Source organism: Dendropsophus ebraccatus, chromosome 1, assembly GCF_027789765.1.
Source record: "Dendropsophus ebraccatus isolate aDenEbr1 chromosome 1, aDenEbr1.pat, whole genome shotgun sequence".
In the NCBI taxonomy this organism is placed as follows: Eukaryota; Metazoa; Chordata; class Amphibia; order Anura; family Hylidae; genus Dendropsophus; species Dendropsophus ebraccatus.
In genome coordinates this window covers 146,826,004-146,849,533 of record NC_091454.1, presented here as the reverse complement: position 1 = coordinate 146,849,533, position 23,530 = coordinate 146,826,004, and the positions used below count along the sequence as shown (strand labels likewise).

The following is a 23,530-nucleotide window of genomic DNA, read 5'->3' as shown; positions in this document are numbered from 1 at the left end:
AGGTGACTTAGGGCCCTATTCCACAGGAACGATAATCGGCCGATTCGGCCGATTATCGCTCAGTGGAATAGAGAGAACGATCAGCCGATGATCATGTCATCGGCTGATCATTCATTTAGGGCGACGCACGATTTGAGAAGCAGCATACATTACCTGCAGGGCTTCTCCTCCGCTCTGTCTTCCTCCCCGGGTCCCGCGCGCTCTAGCTTCAGAATGGCCTGTCAGCTGACAGGCCACTCAGCCAATCACAGGCCACGGCGGTCCCGGCCTGTGATTGGCTAAGTGCTCCGTCAGCTGACAGGCCATTCTGAAGCTAGAGCGCGCCGGACCCGGGGAGGAAGACAGAGCGGAGGAGAAGACCTGACAGGTAATGTATGCTGCAAGGGCATCTGTAATGATGTCCCTGCAGCCCTCGCTCAACGATCATGGGGCCGTGGAATAGGCCCAGTAAACGAGCGGCGATCTAGCAGATCGCCGCTCGTTTACATAGTTGATCGGGCCCTGCTCGGCCCGTGTTGCAGATTTTCTATGTAGATTCTACATCCAAGTCCTGCAACAAAGTACTGTGCAATACAAGGGGTTTTCTGTACTCCTTTTCAAATGCAGTTAATTATATTGATGTAGATTATAAGAGGATGTATGGGTATTTACATGCATATTACTGTATATTGAGGAGTTTCACTGCTTGTAATGCAGGCTTTATATGTTTTCCACTTTTGATCTCATCTTTTTTGCCTGTGGTTGATCACCATGGCTAGTAGCAGTGATAAAATTAGAAATTCAGAGTCATTTCTTTCATCCCTAGTGTGACCTATATTAGACTTGCTTTTCGAGCAGTCGAGGGGGATGTGTTTGTGAGATCATTTACCTGGGGGCTTACTAACCTTTATTCCCTCCCATCTTTACTGTCAGGATTTAGTATTTCACCATTGCCGTTTGTTAGCAGAGATGTTATGGTAAGCAGGTAACATATATACCCATGCAGGAGCTCTAACCCCCCGTTACCCCTGATCAGGACTGGGTAGACATAACCAGTCGCCCAGTTGGGTGCTATTGTTTTCCTTCTGGCATTGTTGTTCTCTTGGGATTCCATGTGCTAAAAAGCAGTGACCATCTAAATGTCACGAAGACCAACATGTACAGATAGTGATGCTGATATCAATGATGTACCTTTACTGAATAATCACCACTATAAATGATGGTGTCCTTAATTTACTTCAGAAACCATAAAAAGAAAACAATGTTCATTGGTCGGTGTGAGGAGGGCTTCCTGGAGTGTTTATGTTGAGGTAAAGATGTAGCGATGAAGGTTTGTGTGGCCGACAGATTTGTTTTTCCACAGATATGCATAATACTGTATTGTAGAAGGTAGGGTAAGGGAGAAGACTTAGAGTCACTATCGTTAAAAAATTTTTTTTGCAGAAATCAATAGTCCAGGCGATTTTAAGAAACTTTGTAATTAGGTTTATTAGGCAAATATGCCAATATCTGGATTAAAGACTTTCCCCAAGTCCCCCCCCCCCCTCCTTTCTGTCTTCCACTGCTCAGAATCATCCATCTTCTCCTCACTGCATCAGTCGGATCCCTTCTGTTCTATAGAGAGGGGAGGGGGGAGGAGGGGGATAACACTGCAGCAGAGAGCAGAGAACGAAGGATTAACCACAGGGAGCCGCTGAAAGCTCCCCTTCAGAGGTCAGTGCTGACCTCAGAGGAGATAGCCCGGTGATGTAGCTGTAAATTAATTCTTTGTTGTCCTGTTTTGGTGCCTCATCTCCCCTCTTCCCTCTCCATAGAGAACAATGAAGAAAGGGGGGAGAGCTTTAAACTGCTTTTTCATGATAAAAATTCATTTTTGGGCTAATAAACCCAATTACAAAGTTTCTTAAAATCACCTGTACTATTGATTTCTGCAAAAAGTTGGAAAAAGTAAAGTTGCACTTGTCTGATGATGAAAGATCTTTACTCTGAGCAGATGTTTCAAAGACCAAGAGGAAAATTTATCAAACATGGTGTAAAGTGAAATTAGCAACCAATCAGATTCCACCCTTCTTTTTCCAAAGAGTCTGTGAAGAATCTAAAGTGGAATCTGATTGGTTACTAGGGGTAACTGAGCCAGTTTCACTTTACACCATGTTTGATAAATCTCCCCCCATGTCTCCATCTTGCAATACACATCCATAGAGGTGGGATCCACAGATTATGTTTCCACAGCACCTGTAACAAACCTGTATTAAATAGGATCTAGCAGCAGGTTAGACAGATCTTATATTGGGTAAGTGTTAGTGAGTTTGACCATACATATTTAGAAGATTCCCTGCATCATTAATGATACATTTTATGTTTTCTTAATATGTAAATGAGATGCTTTGGTGCATTGGGGGTGGTCCAGGAGCTGGTGAGTAGATCAGTGCACTAATGCTACATGATCTTTCCCAGTGTACCAAACCCCTGTTTCCTTTGCCTGCCCTATTAGAATCTATAAGCAGGTTAGTTCCATCTAATCTGTTGCTCATCCCCTGTAAGGATGCTGTAGTTTAAAACTAAAGAAAGTCTGAAAAATGCACCAGATAACCTGTACCAAGTGTAGCGCATTTGTGGAACGTCTAAACGTTGCACACTTTTTTTCTTTTTTTTTTTTTTTTTTTTTTTTTTTTTTTAATTTATTCAAACCAATGTGTGTGTGTCAATAGTTTATGCTCCCCTCACTAAGGCTATCATATATCTGGCAGTGGCAGGTTCCCTTTAAGGTGATGTCCTACAGGCCCTATTAATAGTAGACTGTAAAGCTGGCGATATACTGATCTCTGTCAGCCAAATACGTGTTCACACAGTGCTAGTGTTCCCCGACTGCCGTATAAACATTAACATTTGGCTAAGCTTACATGTCTGTCCGATTTGCCTGTGTCTCTAATGTTCAAGGGAAACAAAGGATAGGAGAATTCAACTGTGTTAACTCCACTGATTTGCCATTTCCATGTATGGCATTATCTGACCTGTTCTGTGCTTTAGGTTTCCATGTGGTCATCCATGGGATCCTGGCCTTATAGAGCTCTTCCAGAATGTGAATAGCAAGCAGTCATTTGTCTTGCCTCAGTCCATGCCACCCAGCTTGATGTGCATTAGCTATCTGGTGGTTGGGATTTATCCAGCCATGCTGTAGCTAGCCATAGGATAGGTGGTTATTGTCAGACCACTGGGACCCCTCATACCATGCCACCCAGTTTGATGTGCATTAGCTATCTGGTGGTTGGGATTTATCCAGTCCTGCTGTAGCTAGCCATAGGATAGGTGGTTATTGTCAGACCACTGGGACCCCTAATACCATGCCACCCAGCTTGATGTGCATTAGCTATCTGGTGGTTAGGATTTATCCAGCCATGCTGTAGCTAGCCATAGGATAGGTGGTTATTGTCAGACCACTGGGACCCCTCATACCATGCCACCCAGTTTGATGTGCATTAGCTATCTGGTGGTTGGGATTTATCCAGCCCTGCTGTAGCTAGCCATAGGATAGGTGGTTATTGTCAGACCACTGGGACCCCTAATACCATGCCACCCAGTTTGATGTGCATTAGCTATCTGGTGGTTGGGATTTATCCAGCCCTGCTGTAGCTAGCCATAGGATAGGTGGTTATTGTCAGACCACTGGGACCCCTAATACCATGCCACCCAGTTTGATGTGCATTAGCTATCTGGTGGTTGGGATTTATCCAGTCCTGCTGTAGCTAGCCATAGAATAGGGGGTTATTGTCAGACCACTGAGACCCCTAATACCATGCCACCCAGTTAGATGTGCATTAGCTATCTGGTGGTTGGGATTTATCCAGTCCTGCTGTAGCTATCCATAGCATAGGGGGTTATTGTCAGACCACTGAGACCCCTTGCCATCACAAGAACTGATGGCCCACATCCCCACATTTGAATGGTGCCATGGGTGCATATGTGCACTGCCGCTCCATTCAAACTCTACAGGGCTGCAGAAGATGGCAGAGTATCTTGTGAAAAGGTGACACGTTTTTATGCAAAACTTAGTTGTATAGTAAACAAATGCAGAATATTCAGAATAATCCGAGCCTGTTCCAGGTTGGCTCATCTCTACTCTTTATTATTGCCCACAAAGCTCTCAGCAGTCCCGTACCTCCTTGCATCTTTTCCTAACCCTACCTGGTCTATCACTGATCTAATTCTGGACCTGCCATTGCTGGCTCGCAAGACTTTTCTTGGGCCACAACAGTTGTTTGGAATTCCCAACATCCAGTTTTAAATAAGTCATAAGGAAACCTATCATTTTTATACTAACTCGCTCAATTGGCTTCTAATGGTGCATTTACACAGAGAGATTTATCTGACCGATCTTTGAAGCCAAAGCCAGGAACAAACTATTAACAGAGATCAGGTCATAAAGGAAAGACTGGGATCTATCCTCTTTTCAAATCCATTCCTGGCTTTGGCTTCAAAAATCTGTCAGATAAATCTGTCTGTGTAAACGCACCATAACTTGGTAATGCCTGATTTTTTTTTACATTTCAGGGAATACATAAAGAAATTGCTGATATTTTTGACACTTTATAAGGATTACTGGGAGAGCTGGGGGGCGACACAGATGCTAGAAAGATGGACAGATAGGAGTTGGCAGCCACAGCCAGATGTCAGCCCCGGTCACATAGTCGGACTGATAAAAGTGTGAGACAGTATGCTCCCTCAGGGGCCGTGTCCAGGGAGTAGCGGCAGCTGCTCTGCAGCCTGTATGGTGGTTGTGGTTTTTGTGTCTTCCCCCTCATTCTTGCCACATTTTAATGTATTTAGATTTGTATACTAGCTAATGCTTGGCACAGGCCTGAGTCACACTGGGTTTTGCTGGCTTTTTTAGTCATTGAGGAAATACACACATCTTACAGTAAAAACAATTCTAACAATATCAGTGTTTTTATTATCATATGTCCTGTTTGCGGGACAGAAAAGTGTAGTCTACCTCACTACCTGGGAAGAAAGATGGCGGCCTGCTACTGTCATCTTGCCATTTCCCTGTATATGAAACGTTCCTTTATTAGTTGCGGATATGTGATGAAAAATTGTTGTAAGATTGACCGTCCACCAAAGATAGGAACTGGCTAGAATGGATTCCAGCTAATATGGCTGAAGGGTGTGTACAGTTATTTTCTCTATTACTTCTGTCACTAGATAGATATCCAATTTAAAAATTGCTTGGATTTTCTTTCCATCTGGTAAATTTCTGCAATAGGTATATGTATGTTTCAGAGGAAGCTCGAATAATCCTTTGCACTATTTTATCAATGTATGGCCCTATTCTGGGAAGCCTCAGGGGAGAACCTTGACATGAACCATGCCATGTATTTTTGATACTGTCTGCTGTATGTCTGATATGTATGCACACCTGTTTGGTGGACTTAAGAATCAGTAAATGGCGTCCTGTATTCTGCTGATGGATTTGCAGGGCAGGAAGTGGTGTATTCTCTCCAGTCTGACACATTGCTCTCTGCTGCCACCTCTGTCCATGACAGGAACTGTCCGGAGCAATACAGGTTTTCTATGGGATTTGCTGCTGCTCTGGAGAATACTCCACTTCCTGCAGGGCATACAGCAGCTAGTAAGAATTGAGACTACTGGAAGTCTTAAGATTTTTAAATAAAAGTAATTTACAAATTGATTTTTTTTTGCCTTAGTTGCCTTTTTCCTGTACTTCATGCTTTTTTCCCACTGGAATACCCCTTGTTACTTTATAAAGATGGGGAATAATGTTCTAGGCTCAAACAGTTGTGGACACTGATAACGCTGGTGTCACGTAGGTATGTAGATGAATACCTTCTCTACATAAGGGAGCACATACTGAAGGCGAAGGTTTGTTTAACCACAGGTATCATGTAGGCAGAACGGTGGAGGTGTGCCAGGGAATTAAGGTGGTAACAATATAAGAAAACCGGATGAAGCTACTTTAGAAGCTTTGTCAGTCGCATGGGATTCCAAACAGATGTTACTGCATGTGCATGACTCCAGAGACCTACAGGTAAAACATGTATGATCTGCTATATATAGCACATATATCAGGTTATAGACATAAGCAGGGTCACATGGCTTCTCTGTGTTGGATTTTGTATGGGATCAAAAAACACAATGTAGCATTTAGCTTCATATGGTGGTGGGGGCACTAAGATCCTCCTTTTCTGTCCTTGTCATTTTCCTTGCTGTATTACATATTCGTACACCAATGGGGAGATGCTAGGGGACGGCCCCCCAGACACTTCCCTGATGCCACGGCTCCAATTAGATTTTTCTCTTAAATGCTACAGCATTTAAAAGTAAAACCCCACACACTATATATCACACCGCAGCACACACAATACACAACACACATACACTATATATCTCGCAGCAGCACACACAATACACATCACACATACACACTGTATATCTCACAGCTGCAACACACACAATACACATCACACATACACACTGTATATATCACGCAGCAGAAACACACAATACACATCACACATACACACACTATATATCTCACAGCTGCAACACACACAATACACATCACACATACACACACTATATATCTCACAGCTGCAACACACAATACACATCACACATACATAAAATATATTATGTAGCAGCGCTCACTACACATCACACCTACAACATATCACACAGTAGCAGCACACACATACATATATACAATAGGAAACCAGGGAAGGTGGATGCATAGGCTGGGTAAGACACAAGGGGAGGGGGTAACCAGAGCCATATTTAGTTAAGTTTTTTTTGCTCGATTAATCGCCTAGCCCTTCTGTGCGCTCAGACCTTTTGGTTCTACACTGTTTGTAATATTAGAACATTACTTCTCCACAAATCTTATATATCTTGCAGATCAATAGTAATTGCGAAATAGATTTCTCCTTTCATCTCCTTTTGGGGGAAAAAATCCATAATCTGTTTTCTGCAGACCAGATGCAATGTGGATTGTATATGATTAATCTCCCCCCATCTTTGTAGTGCATCCAGCTCATACACCTCTCCCTCCGCTCTGGCTTTACATATAGGTCAGATGCTGTAGTCATCTGCATGCAGCATTTTTGCCATGCTGTAGTAATGTACTTTTTCACCAATGTAGTAAAACATATGCCCTTCTTCTGTTACATTACTAAGGGTCTAACCACAGACCCCAGAGCAGCAGGCAGTAGTGTATATATCTGCCTTCACTTGCTGTAAATGATTTTTGAATGCTTTACTGCAGATTCCATTTCTATTGACTTACATTATTTTAAAAAATTATATATTTTTACACGAAAACATTAAAATTAAATGTACAGAAACAGTGAAACGCATAGGAAAACAGTGTGACCCTAGCTTTACCGTAATTTAACTATTTTCTGCTCCTGAAAGATATTTCTTCTAGATTTCTAGTCTGAAATATTCCTTATTCCTTTTCACAATGTGAAAGAATATGATAAGTAAGAAATTACTTAAGATAAAAAAATTCAATCCTCATATCCTGATCCTTATCATTTTTATTTTGTCTATGGAACTATGTAAGAGCCTGAATTTTGTGTGGTAATCTGTAGTTTTTATTATTTATTATAAGGATGTGAGACTTCAATTTTTTTTATTTCATGTGACCATAAAGACCCCCACAGTTATGTTATTTGTTTTCCCTGTTATGTGGAGGTCCAGAAACTGGCTCTGTATCTATTGCATGCATTCAGATGTATAGACACACGTCTATGTTCTGGCGCTGGTCAGCTGCTCTCACTGTGTTGGTCTCCTCTATAGCAGACTCTTCTCTCCATGGACAAGACTGTCAGCAAAATGGAGCCAAGCTGCTGCGGAACATGGAGCCGTAGTTCTAAGCATCTACTGGTCTCTTCCCGTTTTACCGGATGTCATAGATACAATGTGTAGGCAGTGTGCTATGGAGGTGACCAGGCAGCGACAGTTATGTCTCTACCTTTTACTATACAGGCGCTGAGCTTGCCGTACGCCATGTCTTATAAACTGTACTGTGTTAAGTGTAATCTGGTTTTTAATTGAACGTTTTCAAAGAAACAGACTGTAGAAAACAATACAGTTATGCAAGTATGAGTAAGCTGCAGAGCTGGCCTCCGCGTGCAAGCGGGGATATGACACAATGACAATAATACAAACTCTAAGGCATCTGTTGCCTAACAACTACCAGCACATTAACATTGTATCCAGTTAACCTATAAGGTTGCCCACACAAGTTATATGAGAAAAAGAATAGAGAGAAAAGAAGAAAATAAGGGGTGGAGAGGAAGCTATAGTAAGCAAGGGCAGAACAGAAAAAGGGTAAGGAGGTCTCCTCACTGCCCGGAGGAAGAAGCAGGCAGCGCATGCCGACCCAAAAACCGCCCCTGGGCCGGTAAATCATAAAAGAGCAGGTCCTACAGAACTCAAGGAACCAGCGCAGGAATTGTACTGTTATGTGTACTGCAATCCAGTGATCTGGTCCGTGTCTTGGATTATAGTAAGAGACACTGAATAGTAAAGTCAGCATTTCCCTGAGCAATAGTGTCATTGTGTTCTCTCCGTATTATCTTTCTGTACACCCAAGTCTTATGTAGATGCTTCTTCAGAGCCAGGTGCATGCAAAGACAAGCTATTGTTCATTGCTGTTTGCTTATTCTTAGCTTGGTGCCAGTTACTTTGATAAGGATACAATATTTTTCTGATCACTGAATCTCAACAAGGTCCAACAACTGTTGGTGCAGGGTGGCCTATTTGTATCTAACCCTCCCAGAATGCAAATCTTTGGGGTATCGAGAGTGATATTTTGTGCATCTGAAAAATAAAACACTGCCCCCCTTAACCCACCTTAGCCCAGTAATTACTTTACTGGTCTGCGCTCCGGCCTCCTTCTCCACAGAAGCAAGCCGGACTGCATACCAGTAAGGCCCCCTTCACACGTCCGGAAAAACCACCCGGATTTCCTATCAGGAAATCCGGACGCATAGACTTTCATTGGACATGGACACCCTTCCGGAATTTTCCGAAAGGGTGTCCGTTCCGGAAAATAGGACCGCATTTTTTAGAACCGGTCCTATTTTCGTCCGGAAATCCAGCCCGGACGCCCCCATAGGAGTCTATGGGAGCGCCCGGGCCCCGGACACTTTCCTGATGCACATCAGGAAAGCGTCCGGAGTTCCACTCACCTTCCGTCTCTGCCCCGGCCTCCTGCTGCCTCTTCGTCCGCATCCTTGTCTGCAGGTACCCCCGGCGGCCACTCGCGGCACCCCCGCCTGCTGACAGGCCATGATGGGAGTTCTGCAGCCTGTGGTCATCCAGGTTGCAGAAGTACAACTCCCACCAGGCCATGATGGGAGTTGTACCTCTGCAGCCTGTGGCCATCCAGGTTGCAGAAGTACAACTCCCACCATGCCTTGCTGACAGGCCATGATGGGAGTTGTAGTTCTGCAGCCTGTGGCCATCCAGGTTGCAGAAGTACAACTCCCACCATGCCTTGCTGACAGGCCATGATGGGAGTTGTAGTTCTGCAGCCTGTGGCCATCCAGGTTGCAGAAGTACAACTCCCACCATGCCTTGCTGACAGGTCATGATGGGAGTTGTACTTCTGCAGCCTGTGGCCATCCAGGTTGCAGAAGTACAACTCCCACCATGCCTTGCTGACAGGTCATGATGGGAGTTGTACTTCTGCAACCTGGATGGCCATCCAGGTTGCAGAAGTACAACTCCCATCATGTACTGCAACCTGGGTGACCACAGACTGCAGAAGTACAACTTCCATCATGACCTGTCAGCCAAGCATGATGGGAGTTGTAATTCTGCAAGCTGTGACCATCCAGTTTGCAGAAATACATGTCCTATTTTTCTTCTCATGAGGAAATCCTGAAGGTTTTTCCTGATGGTTTCCTGAAGGTAAAACGGATTACTGTCAGGAAATCCTGATACATTCCTGATGACATTTAAGGCCTCCTGATCAGGATTTCCTGACAGTAAAAACTGACACGGACGTGTGAATGGGGCCTTAAGTATTCACTGGGCCACTGCGGGTTTTAGGGGGGCGGCGTTTGTATACTCGCAGCGGGATGAAAATTCTGCTGCGGGTAAGTAAACCTATTCAAACTGACATAGCTAGTAATCGCAGCAGATTTCGCTGCATATCTGCTATATGTGAACCCTTCCTTAAAGGGAATTTCTCTCCATGACTTATTGTTTAAATATTTTTTATTGAAATTTTTTCCATTTTTCTCTCTATGTTATAAAATTCTAAATCTTGGAATTTTCATTCTTATCACTGGGGCTAAAACTAAGCTGAGACTTGCTGTTGTGTCTGTGGTGATAAGAGGAGGCTGCTGTAAAGTGATCTGTACAGCATTACATTAACAAGGTGACACCAGTAGATAGAGTGCATCAATGCAAGACAATAGCAGAGTACGCTTAGCAATGTTTCACACTCCTCTCAAGGGCACAGACTATGGTCGTCTATGTCCATGAAGATCGCTGTTAAGCATGTCCCTGAATGCCATTAAAGGGGTTGTCAAGTTTAAAACTTTTTTTCTCCTTTTTTGTTCCTTTCCCAAAGTTATACATACCACCCATGGGCTTCTAGTTCTGGTCTGGTCATTTTCCCTGATTTCGACCACCTCTCCAGCTGCACAGGAAGTTCTGTAGTTTTAAAAATTTCTATTTTTGTTGTCACAATACATGTTACTGTCCTCCATTTTGTGCCAATACATCACAGTACATGTTATGGCACTGGATGGTCTTGGCAGTGAGAGAGTCTTTTCTAATTGGTCCCCTTCCTCAGGTCTAGTTTCAATATCTGGGCGTCTGAATTCTTATTGGTTGTTATACTCAGTGTCACATGTTCCTTTTTAGCTATTGACAGTGCTCTTCAGGACCTTCATCACATGGTCCATCAGAGCCAATAGAATCACAGAAATTGACCCTGTTGCCTAATAGCAGTGCAGTGTTCTGGGGAGAAGAAATTGGGCCATCTGTGCTCTATGGAAGGAGAGAACAGCGACCACTACTCCCCCTATCATGTCCCCCATCCAGCAATGTAGAACAGCTGACTGCCTGTGCTGGCTGCCTCTCTCATGTTCTCTCATGTTATCTGGGGATACGGTGAGAAATCATATGGGGAAATGATGGCTGGGTGGTGTTTTTTGGTTTTTACTTCAGATTGGCTAGTGTTCACTTGGGGGAGGAAAATGTGGGAGGAATTACAAAGCAGCGGGGGGCGGGGCTCCGACACACAGAGAATGCTGGTCTATGTAGTTTAGCAGTTCCCTTGCTCAAACAATCCAAACCAGGGAGTAAAAAAAACATGGGTGAATAGAAAACAGCCCACAGTGGCCCTAAAACTTAGCAGATCATGGCAAAACCTCCCTTTCTAAAAATAACTCAGACAAGATGGCTGCCCCCATAACAAAGTACAATTTTTTTTTTAATTACAGTCAGAAAATAGAAACATATTACATTATAAGAATAACTTTTAGTATCTGTCTTATCAGTAAAAAAAAAGAAAAAAACTGATATCGTCCAGCCCTTCTACAGTATATGAAATATCCCTTTAAAAAGTTAACATGCCTGCAGCCTCCACTAGGGGGAGAATGGGAACTTATACCATACTGTGTTCTTATGGCGTTTAGCGTATAAACAGAGAAACTGCAGATGTGACCAGTCTGGTATGCTGTGTTATAGAATATATATATTTTTTTTACATTTTTGTTTACACTATGTTTGTCTTTGCAATCCGGTTTTTTTTTTTTCATCCATTTTTTTGCAAAAAATGGATGAAAAACAGAAAAAACTGATGCATTTGTGTGCATCCGTTTTGATCCTTTTTTCAATTGACTTCCATTGTAAATAAAATGGATCAAAACGGGTCCTTTTTTTAAAGTCAGCTATGTTTTTGTGTACGTTAAAAAAAGGATCCGTTTTGATGCTTTTTAAAAAAAAAAAAAAATTTTTATAATGGAAGTCAATGGAAAAAAAGGATCAAAACGGATGCACACAAATGCATGTTTTTTTTGGTTTTTTTTTCATCCGTTTTTTTTGCAAAAATCGGATGAAAAAAATGATTTCAAAAACGTAGTGTGAACCCAGCCTAATAGAGTGCTTTAAACATAAATAAAGGGAAGATACTTGGCTGTCATTCCAACAGTTCCTGGTCCCCGTTGCCCTCCATTTCATTTCTGCAGGATATACCTGCCTAGCCAGTCACTGGCCTAGACTGGTCACTGCTTTGGCTGAGTAGGCACTTCCTACAGGGTCAACACATCAGTGGAAGCAGCAGGCTTGATGTAGGAATCACTGGAACAGCAACTGCATAGGAAAAAAATATTCTCTTTGGAACGTCCCTTTATTTGGCACAGAATTCTAAACCTGTTCATAAGGTATCATTCACTCTATTGTTTTGGCTTCTTTTCCTGCAGAAAACCTTAATTTATACTTCCAGTTTTTATCATTGGTTTCATTTATCACCTATTTTGTGTATGTCCAAAACCATTTTTTGGCATGCATTGTGTCAGGTTTTTTCTTTCCTACGCCTAGCAGACAGCATTATTTAGCACCTTGAAAAACAATTGTATTGGTACATAAATGTGTCAAGTGTAAGCTAAAAGGACACACTCTTCAGTAACATGCTTGTTGTATGGGAGCATTACACTGTAAATTTGTATTTCTTTTGACTAGAAATGCCACTGATCTTTCACTTTGTTTCCTGTGCATGTTGTGGGGCACTTGAGCAGTTTGTGGTCATAGATGATGCCTAAGGGCGCCTTCACACAGAGAGATTTATCTGACAGATAATTGAATCACAGCCAGGAATGGATTTCAGAAGAGGAGAAATCTCAGTCTTTTATGACCTGTTCTCTGCTTATAGTCTGTTCCTGGCTTTGGCTTCAATAATCTGTCAGATAAATCTGTCTGTGTAAACACACCATTACATGCAGGCGTCCTTTGGCCTTGCACTTGGCGGCAGGAGCACATCCAGGTTCTGAGCTGATCCTCCCTGGAATGCAGCCCTAATGCTTTTTTAATCTGTCAATTTATTATTGTTGGCTGGGCGAGCCCTGTGCTGGCAGAACGTCTGCTAACCCATTCAGAGACCAATGAGACGCTTTAAGCATGAACAGAGATGCAAGGAGTGGAAAAGCCACTTCAGAAAATCACACTGCCGATTTAGCTAAATAAAGCCCTCAATGGGCACCAGCCTCTCTGAAATGACTGCCTGTTTCTCCAAACCTTTTTTTTTTTGTACATGGTTTTAAAGATGTAATGTACTTTTTATGCTTGGAGTATATAAGTATGTAAAATTATTATTATTATTTTTTCTGCCATGCATTATTTTGCTGCAGTTACAGTGCACATATATAATGCTGCATTGCTACTACTGTACTGCAGCAGTTTGTAGGGTCATTAAAGGTTTAGGTCTTCATGCTGGCAGACTAGATAAGTTCATCCATACACCTTAGGCTTCAGTATCCAGAATTTATACCTGAAAGTAAGGTTGTACCTGAGAAATTCATCAGTTGACTGCTGGTCTTTTATACATAGGCCGATTGTCAGCAGTGACGATGATTATTGGCCCATTTACAAAGAGTACCGTAATTTCCGGCATATAAGATGACTCCCAACTTTCTAAGTTAAAATATAGAGTTCGGCATATACTCTCCGTACAAGACTGACCCTCTTTCAACGCACAGCAAATAAAAATTAATAAAAAATATCAGACAGCAGCAAGATCTGAGAGGCAGAGATGGTGGTACAGTAATACCAGTATGATACAAGGGCGGGTCAGATGGGTTAAAGAAGTTTGTATTTCTGGACACAGCACCGTTTTACTGCATCTCTTTTTTTTTTTTTTTTTTCTATACCCTGGACACCTGCAGCTCGCTTTACCCTTCATACAGTCGCTGCATACAGCTAGGATACGGCCGTTCTTGAGCTCCCCCCACTGTATGCGGCAACCGCAGATTCTCCAGTCCGAAGTTTTTTAGCACCTGTCCTATAAGATGATCCCCGGCGTATAAGACGACCCCTGACTTTTGAGAAGATTTTCCAGGGTGAAAAAGTAGTCTTATACGCAGGAAAATACAGTACTTTAATGCAGAAAAGATTGCTTGCAATTTGCACAGCTGTTTAGCTTTGTCTTATAAATGCACCAGTGCTAATCTGCACCAAATACATTTTGCAGTAGAAATTTAGCTGTGCATCCATTCTACAAATTTTTTTTTTTTTTTTTTAATTACTGTTATTTATGCAGATTTTGACATGCTGCAGGTGGTAAACCTACACAACCGGTCAGTTTCCATGTGGATTCCATGCTGTGTGAAAGTGATTTGTTCATATCTTATTCATATCGCTTGTACTGTAATATGCTGATGATTTTATGCATGCAAACCCTGTCTAATGTTCCCTTCTCAATACACACCAGTAGCGGATTATAATAGGTCCGTTTCGGGCGGTAGCCCGGGGCCCTGAGCTCCTGGCGGCCCATGGCCACCCAAAAAGACTTATACTTTTAGTGGTGTTATGTGTCCTGCTACAGTTTTGCCATGATTTGCGAAAAATCACAGCTTTTTTTCCCTGCAATTTGGCACAATTCAGGGCATTATGACATTATCTATCCTGTACTATGAACACCACGCTAGTGCTGCCATAGTTACAGCGGGTTGAGGGGGCCAGGCTTGGTGAACAGCCCGGGGCCTATGGTAAAGTTACTCCGACCCTGATACACACTGATGCTAAAGGTACTTGGACACCTAGCCTACAGTTGGCTGAACCCACTGACTTCAGGCTAATCCACAGGGAAATCTGCAAGACAGTTCCACATTAAATTGTGTAGATCTTGGTGCTAGTATGGTAATTGTCATCTGACAACTCTTATGGCAGCCTATAACTGGGTGCAGTGGTGAATACAGCTTGTCATTGCTGGGGCTCAGTATTCATAGATCAGTAAGAAACCCAAGAATCCTTGGCATGAAAGAGTCAGGAATCCGTAAGTGTTTATTTTTAAAAAATATTTTTTTTCCATGAAAAGGTTGATGAAATGACTGGTCACTTTAGATAAAGCTTTTCCCACTCTAGTCACATGACTATTGTCCCCCCCTCCCCACCCTCTCTACTTTGATGGAATACAGCTTTCAACTGGCTAGGCAGGGCTGATTGTGCCAGAGCCCCGAGCACATCTGGTGAGGAACGGACGTGTTTATCGCACGCATAGAATAGGGCAGAGGGCTAGTCGCTGTGAGACAGGTGATGAAGTATACTGAGGCACCGCAAGGGCAAATGGTAGCTTCATACCCGGTTGCTGAAACCCTTCATGAACTGCTGAAGTGGCCACACATTTCATCACTGACAGCCATATGGTCCTTGTATTCTTGAAGAGATACCCCAAGAACGCATCTGCACATAGGTAATGGATTCACCAAAGCAGCAGCACACGCTGTCCTCCTACACCTACATCTCCCAATAGCCTATCAACATGGGCACTCCGATCAGCCAGACTTGTAGGGTCACTTCCCTAGGAAGGAGGGGAATCAACTGTTGTCAGCCCTGCTGATTTCCAGGGGGCAAAAAGTAATGGGGGGCTTCCCCACATGTTCATTGTATTGGTAGGACAATAATCTTAGTCATTTGCACTATTGAGAAGATACTGTATATATAACACATTTGTAGTAACATCCACAAAGTTAAAAAATAAACTGCACAAGGAACATCTATTCCTGTAATTATAAACAGTAAAAGACATATCCATGGGCTATTTTTTCCAACTTCTTATAGGTGCCTGCCCCCACCCCTGTGTGTGTGACTCCTGCCCCTCTTGTTGTATATCCCACCAGTACTCCCCAGAGTATGGTGACTATAGTGCAAGTCCCACAGGTATGCACAGTGTTTATTTACCTTGTTGCTACCGTTAGAAAACCTGCTGAACCAGCTTTTATATAAGTATTTACCGGTGTGCACCTCTGTGCAAGTCAGTGACCCAGTGCTGGGCCGGTGTAAGTGTACGCTGCTATGCCAACTGGAGTGCAGGTACTCAGCATGTGCGGGTACCTAGTGCAGACAGTAAGGCAGCAGGTTGGAGGTGTGTGTATATACATATATATATTTTAATATATATATATAATGTCAGGGACACCTTTACCTACAGAGTTTTATTGAGAGGTTGGGGTGAGTGTTTTGTTATGCTGCCCCCCCCCCCCTTTTTTTCTCTCCATATAACAAAGTGTATGGAGTAGTGCCTGATAAAGTGCCACACCTAGAGCATATACTGTACTGTGTTTCATAATTTACTATGTACTTAAAGGTAACATCTAGAATCAAGGGAAAGGCTTTTAAAAGTGCATTAAAAAACTGTTGTGTGAAGTGGATGGCCTGTTTTCACAATAGGCCTATAATATTAGGTTAATAGTGATGTCAGGAGTCAGACCCCCACCAGTCAGCCATTGCATTGGCAGTGTGCCGCAGCCTCATTTGTGTTTGTGTCATTGTACTATTAGTAGAGGCGGTGTATGGTACTGCAGCATTGTCCCATCCACTTGAATAACCCCTTGGACTAACCGCTAAGAGTGTCAGTAATAAAATACCCAAATTGCCAGGCATCCATTCTATGACTAGTATATATAAAACAGCTAGTTTTCATATAGTAAATGCATTTCCACATTGTTGGATGTTCAGGTGTAAGGAACATAAATGCTGCATTCCTATGAGGAATGATTGAGCCTTTCAAGGCCCATTTGCTAATTCCTAACATGACAGCCGGCAAATGGTTGCCATGCTGATGACAATGGTACAAGTCAAGTGCATTGTCTGCAGAAGGTTTTGTTCTTGGTTGTGAGCATCAACAAGAGCAATTTCACTTTGTTTTTTTTCCTGCTTCACTCCGGCACTCGGTCTCCTTCCTCCTTTGTTTCCCTCTCAGGAGAATCTCGTTCCTCGCCCTCAGTAGTGTTGCTCCTGAGCCCTCTCTAATTGTAGGTGTTGATAAGGGGCCACTAGCCACTCTCCCAGTCTCTAGGCACACAGCGTCTCCTCCCAACCTTCAGGTAATGGTAAAATAAAGAGTTGGCGGAGATCTCTGTGTCGTGTCCTTGTGCCTGAGAGCTCCAGCTTCTTTCTGTGTGAGGTTGGTAGTACTGGGGTGTGATAATGATTAGTGGGGGATTGTGTGGAGGAAGGGGGACTTGTCAGGTGAGTACATGTCTGTATGCGCGTCTGAAGCTGCCTCTCTTGTGCACGTGTTACTATGCAAATTTCTTTCTAAATGTCATTCTGTTTGTGCATTTGTATGCAGATAGCGTGCATGCATGTAAATAATTTTGGGGGTGTGGTGTTCAGCCCCTCCAAGCGAATTTTTCTCTGCCCTAGAGATCCTGATTCTAAAAGACATTCTAATTGTAGCACCGTTGTCTCCTTCACACTCCCACCTCCTACCATTCACTCTTCCTCACCGCCACCTCCATTACCACCTCTCTTGGTTCATTAAACGCCTTGCTGCTTGAGACTACTGACATGCACTAAATCAGATTAACCTCTTCCCAGCCACAGGGCAGGCACAGCTGCAGAGTAGCTGAATCCACATCAAGTGTATGCCACTTGACATTCACATGAGAATAAGCGTTCACAGCAAATCTATCAAAAGACACATCCAGGCTTAAGAGCTGTTACTGAGGTGAGTGCTGTGCTTCCCAGCTGAAGCTCAACCGCTGTATCATTATGCCTGTCAGGTGGCTGCACCCCCGTGGCCATGTGAAAACCTAGGGGAAGCATTCAGAATGAGCTGCAGTACTGCCGGAAACTAATGTCAGAACCCTTGTCCCCAGTCACTAATGCAAAGAGTAGAGGATACATACTAGTGCATAGTGCTTTGGCTTGTCTTCCTGGCTAAGCTGTAAACCACCTAGCAGGAAGTTATCTGGTCTTATTGAAAATCTTTTCTTTGCTACTTGTTAAATCTGTCCTAATATTTAATGCCAGATTGAAATTATTTTATTTAGACAGCAGCATATGTGTCCACATCCATATTTCAGTCCTCCTAGTTTTTCTGTATACCAGAGGTGAACGAACCTATGCAGCCATAAGGAGTCTGGTAAAACAGCCTATGGCTATGGTCACACACAGTATTTTTGCTCAGTGTTCTGCAGCCAAAACCAGGAGTGGATTGAAAACACAGAAAGGCTATGTTCGCACACTGTTGAAATTTAGATGATGGATGCCATTTAATAACAAATAACAGGCGATATGTCAATACAACAGACGTTGTTTTAAAATAACAGCAATTATTTGCCATTAAATGGCATCCGTTATCTAAATTTCAACATTGTGCGAACATAGGGGGGGATTTATCAAAGGGTGTAAAATTTAGACTGGTGCAAACTACCCACAGCAACCAATTACAGCTCAGCTTTAGGCAGTGCTGAAAGGAAAGAGGAGCTGTAATTGGTTGCTGTGGGCAGTTTGCACCAGTCTAAATTTTACACCCTTTAATAAATCTCCCCCATAGCCTTTGTGTTTTCAATCCACTCCTGGTTTTGGCTGCAGAATACTCAAAATACTAAGTAAAAATTCTGTGTGTGAACATAGCCAAAGGCAGTATCCCTATTGTCTTAGGTCAGCGTTTGCAATCTCCTCAATATCAGGCCGTGTAAGGGTGCGTTTACACAGAAAGATTTATCTGACAGATTTTGGAAGCCAAAGCCAGGAATAGATTTGAATAGAGGATAGATCCCAGTCTTTCCTTTATGACCTGGTCCCTGTTAATAGTCTGTTCCTGGTTTTGGCTTCAAAGATCTGTCAGATAAATCTGTCTGTGTAAACGCACCATAATACAGCCCTATCAGGTCATCGCTCGCTTACTTACAGACAATAATCTCTTGGTGTAATACCTAGTGTTAAAAGGCAATGATGAGCCTTATTTTTCAAGATGTTGGAAAAAACGACAACGATAGCAATGGTCTGCTGGCCGTTGCTCCATATTATTGGAGCAGCGGCAGAAGACCGCCGCTATCTTCTACGGGCTCCTATTCGCTTTAGATTGTCCGAGGATCCCCTCCCGTGCCCCCCAAACCCCCTGCTCTTACCCACCCATTGTCGGCACGTTTAATAGCTCACTTGCTCTTCCAGATCGGCCCATGTAATAGGGCCTTTAGATTGTCCGGGTGGCTGATTTGAAGAAAGCCATATGTGGCAAAGGGATCAGTTGACTTTTCTCACCCACCCCCACCCCTGCCTGCCGATTTTAGTGTTCACGGGACTTCCTCTTTACATGTTTTACCGTACTGCAATATGCCTTCAGTTTCATACAGAAGTGTTTTAAGATTTTGTTTTTCTACAACTTCTACATCATTGGAAACATTGGTTTCTGTAAATGGTAGGTTATTAACCCTAAGAAGTATTGCCTCCCCAGGTGGTAGCTGCATAGACATTGAGCCAAACAAGCCCCATTGGGCACCAAATTAGGGTACCATATTGCCTTTGTCTTGTGCTGTCCAGAGGCCAAGTTATCCATATTCATCCGTACATGAGATAGCTGTCAATCATTCAGCTGACAGGTGTCTGTCCTGACCGCAACATATACATGAACACTTGCCTTGGCCACATAGAGAGGCTAATGAGCTAGCATGACTTATCTCCCTGAGAAGGATTAGGCAATTGCAGTTCATCTAGCACAGTCCTTCTCTCCACTGACATAATCTGACGGGGGTGTCAGGAGCCCCACTTACACAGATTCAGCTGAAATTAGTGGGTTCAACCAACATAAATACATTAGTGTGTCTAGGCACTTTAGGTCTAGGGCACGTGTGGTTTTTAATAGCAAGATCACACTATTAACTTTCCTGACATACAGGCAAAGTGTTATTATTTACTGGGTAGTCACTTGAAGCCCCACTAGTCCAGTTGCAGATGTGCAGCAGCAGCCTTCCGATATAACAACAACTCCCAGCATACCTTCTCATGCACTACAACTCCCAGCATACCACCTTGTGCACAAGGAGTTATGCTGGGAGTTGCAGGTCTGCCACAGTAGCCTCCCAATACAATAACTCCCAACATACCTTCTTTTGCGCTGCAACTCCTAGCATACCTCCTTGTACAGGGAGTTGTAGTGCACAAGGAGGTATGCTGGGAGTTGTAGTGCACAAGGAGGTATGCTGGGAGTTGTAGTGCACAAGGAGGTATGCTGGGAGTTGTAGTGCACAAGGAGGTATGCTGGGAGTTGTAGTGCACAATGAGGTATGCTGGGAGTTGTAGTGCACAATGAGGTATGCTGGGAGTTGTAGTGCACAAGGAGGTATGCTGGGAGTTGTAGTGCACAAGGAGGTATGCTGGGAGTTGTAGTGCACAAGGAGGTATGCTGGGAGTTGTAGTGCAAAAGAGAAGGTATGCTGGGAGTTGTAGTGCACAATGAGGTGTGCTGGGAGTTGCAGTTCTACAGCAGCAACCTTCCAACACAACTCCCAGCATATACCCCCTTGTGCATAACAATTCCCAGCATCATAGCCGCAGGCCGGGGCGGGGGACATCATATTTGTATTTTTGAGCATTTTTTTTTAAACTTTAAAAAGGTATCAAACTGATATTGAGTATTTAAAAAAAAGAACGTTTTTCAATACATTGGAATTACCAACACGTCACATTCCAAGCATACTATCTAGGAAATAAGCGGTTAGTTTGTTACCCATGTCAAAAATTCAAGGCTACACTTGGAATTTCTGTCACATATTGCAAAGTGTATGTTTTTAACTTTGTGAAAACCCTACATACCCTAATTTTTGCTGTGATTACAAAAATTACAGCTATAAAAGGCAAAAAAAAATATTTTTGAGAACGTCTGAGCTATGGAAAGCTTCAAGGAATGTTGGGGTAAATTATTGTGTCATGTATACCACTTTTCTAGTGTGCAGATTTTTTTTTTTTTTTTTTTTTTTTTTTTTTTAACGGAACTTATGCAAACATTGTGACATTTAATATTACTATAATCACCTGAAAATTGGTCTAATTGAAAGTGGAAAAGTACTACAGCTGGTGGTAGGCGTGGATTTTGGCACATGGAAAGTCAAGGATGTGCCATATTTGTGAATAGGCCTGTACCCCATGAGGCTGTGTTGACACACTTACAGATTTCTTTGTTTGGATAATTTGAGCCTAATAATATAGGCTCTCCGGTTTTGTGTTAATTGACTTTCTTTGCCATGTGATTATCATTACCAGGCTTAATCAGATTGTTTATGACAAATCAAATGTGATAAAGCCTGGTAATGCTGATCACGTGGCAAAGACCACAAAAGTCAAAGAACACAAAATTGGAGATTCTGTATAATAATTAGGCTAGAATTGGAGGAATGCTACAAAACTGCAAATGTGCGAGCACAGCCTAAAGCGGTTCTGGCCTTGTCACAGGGCAGTTTGGAAAATATTTTGGAATAAAATGGGTCCTGTAGGCTGGCCAGTCTTCACTTATTTCCTTGTTTTTCCATGCCATATACCTAGTAATGACACAATCCAATAGACAGAATATTGTTGCACCAGGAGTCGTCTTTTTGACTGTTGCAGTCACCATAGCTAAATGTAAGATATGCATCTAAGACACCTACTGTAGCTAACCTGAAGATGTACCTAAATACTATAGTCGGTTCAGGGAAGAAACAGAGTGCTGCACCTCACACCTATGGCTGATACTAGTGCCGCTTGGCTAAATAAAAAACACATCAGAATTTTGTGTATGAATTGATCAAGCCATACTGCCCCATGTACCTCGTGCCGGTATCTGATACACATGGGTCCCTACACTAAGTCCACACCGTGCCAGTCAGTGGCCACCAACCCCGCAGGCGTGCACAGCCAGGGAACGGGGGCCATGGGACGGCCCTGCGACCCCCATGCCACAGGACCAGACCCAAAAAACACCACACCAGAACCCGGCCAGCACCGCCGGCGGAGAAGGTCGCCCCCAAGCAGCACAAGTCTGGATAAGGTATTGCGCTCACCATAGCTGCAGCAAACAGAATGGGAAAAAACAGGAGGGATTAAAACCATGTGCACTCAGGTGTCATGTGATGTGCAGCACTCTGTTTCTTCCCTGAGCCACATTTTGTTTCTCTCTTTTCTCCGTGTATTGCACTCCTCCTGGTGAGACCCACATGACCGCAATTAGCAGGAGACACCTGAGTGCACATGGTTTTAATCCCTCCTGTTTTTTTCCCATTCTGTTTGCTGCAGCTATGGTGAGTGCAATACCTTATCCAGACTTGTGCTGCTTGGGGGCGACCTTCTCCGCCGGCGGTGCTGGCCGGGTTCTGGTGTGGTGTTTTTGGGTCTGGTCCTGTGGCATGGGGGTCGCAGGGCCGTCCCATGGCCCCCGTTCCCTGGCTGTGCACGCCTGCGGGGTTGGTGGCCACTGACTGGCACGGTGTGGACTTAGTGTAGGGACCCATGTGTATCAGATACCGGCACGAGGTACATGGGGCAGTATGGCTTGATCAATTCATACACAAAATTCTGATGTGTTTTTTATTTAGCCAAGCGGCACTAGTATCAGCCATAGGTGTGATGTGCAGCACTCTGTTTCTTCCCTGAGCCTAAATACAATAGTGACACCTTCATTGTCAGTGTTTTATCAGGGTAGGTATGAGTATTGAGAAGACCGACTTCTGCTGTGAGTTGTAACCCTGCTGTAGAACTGACATTGTTTTTCTAACCTTTCACCTTAGATGGAATCTGCAGTCTGTACATCTTCTGGACTACCTTTGCATCTGCTCGTCCCTATGGTCAACAATGACATATCATCTCCCTGTGAGCAGATCATGGTGCGAACGAGATCTGTGGGTGTCAACACCAGTGATGTGGCTCTCGCTACTGAGCCTGAATGTCTCGGACCTTGTGAACCGGGTACCAGTGTTAATTTGGAAGGCATTGTGTGGCAGGAGACAGAGGATGGTAAGCTAAATCTATTTTCTATGTATTGACTAAAATGTGGACTCCATCTGGCTTACATTGAAAGTGCATAACACTGCAACCATTGAAAACAGTGTCTTCACTGGACTATTCTACCTTCTACAAGAACAACATAGCAAGTTCATTTCAAAGAGGTTTTCTGATCTGAGAAAATGGTCTGCAAATCGTATACATACAGTAATATCACTTGCTAATGTCTATAGATTGAATTCCTCTGATGCTTTTATGCTCTCTGTCCTCTGAACTTGTCATGTCTCGTCTCCACAGCCTTTTAGTGTAGAAGTGGCACACTTAAGGCCCTATTCCACAGAACGATTATCGGCCGTATTCGGGCGATATTGGCCGCTACGGACGATAATCGTCCCGTGGAATAGAGTGCAACGATCAGCCGACATCGTTCATGTCGGCTGATCGTTGCCGTTGCTTGTTTTTCAACATGTTGAAAAACAAGCGACTGATATAGCAGCGATCTGCTGCCGGCGGTCCGTTGAATAGGAGCATCGGCAGCAGTCGCCGCTATATCCTATGGGCTGCCTGGACGATCAGCGATCACCCGGGCATCCTC

General features: G+C 43.4%; 1 protein-coding gene across 2 annotated transcripts in view; it reads left to right on the top strand.

The window, feature by feature from the left end:
- ZNF609 (zinc finger protein 609) overlaps positions 1-23,530 on the top strand; it is a 60,540-nt gene that overhangs the window by 13,639 nt on the left and 23,371 nt on the right. For both annotated transcript variants that reach the window (XM_069981552.1, XM_069981562.1), the window contains exon 3: positions 22,722-22,947. In XM_069981552.1, the coding sequence (XP_069837653.1) occupies positions 22,722-22,947 (226 nt within the window). The remainder of the gene's footprint in view (positions 1-22,721; positions 22,948-23,530) is intronic.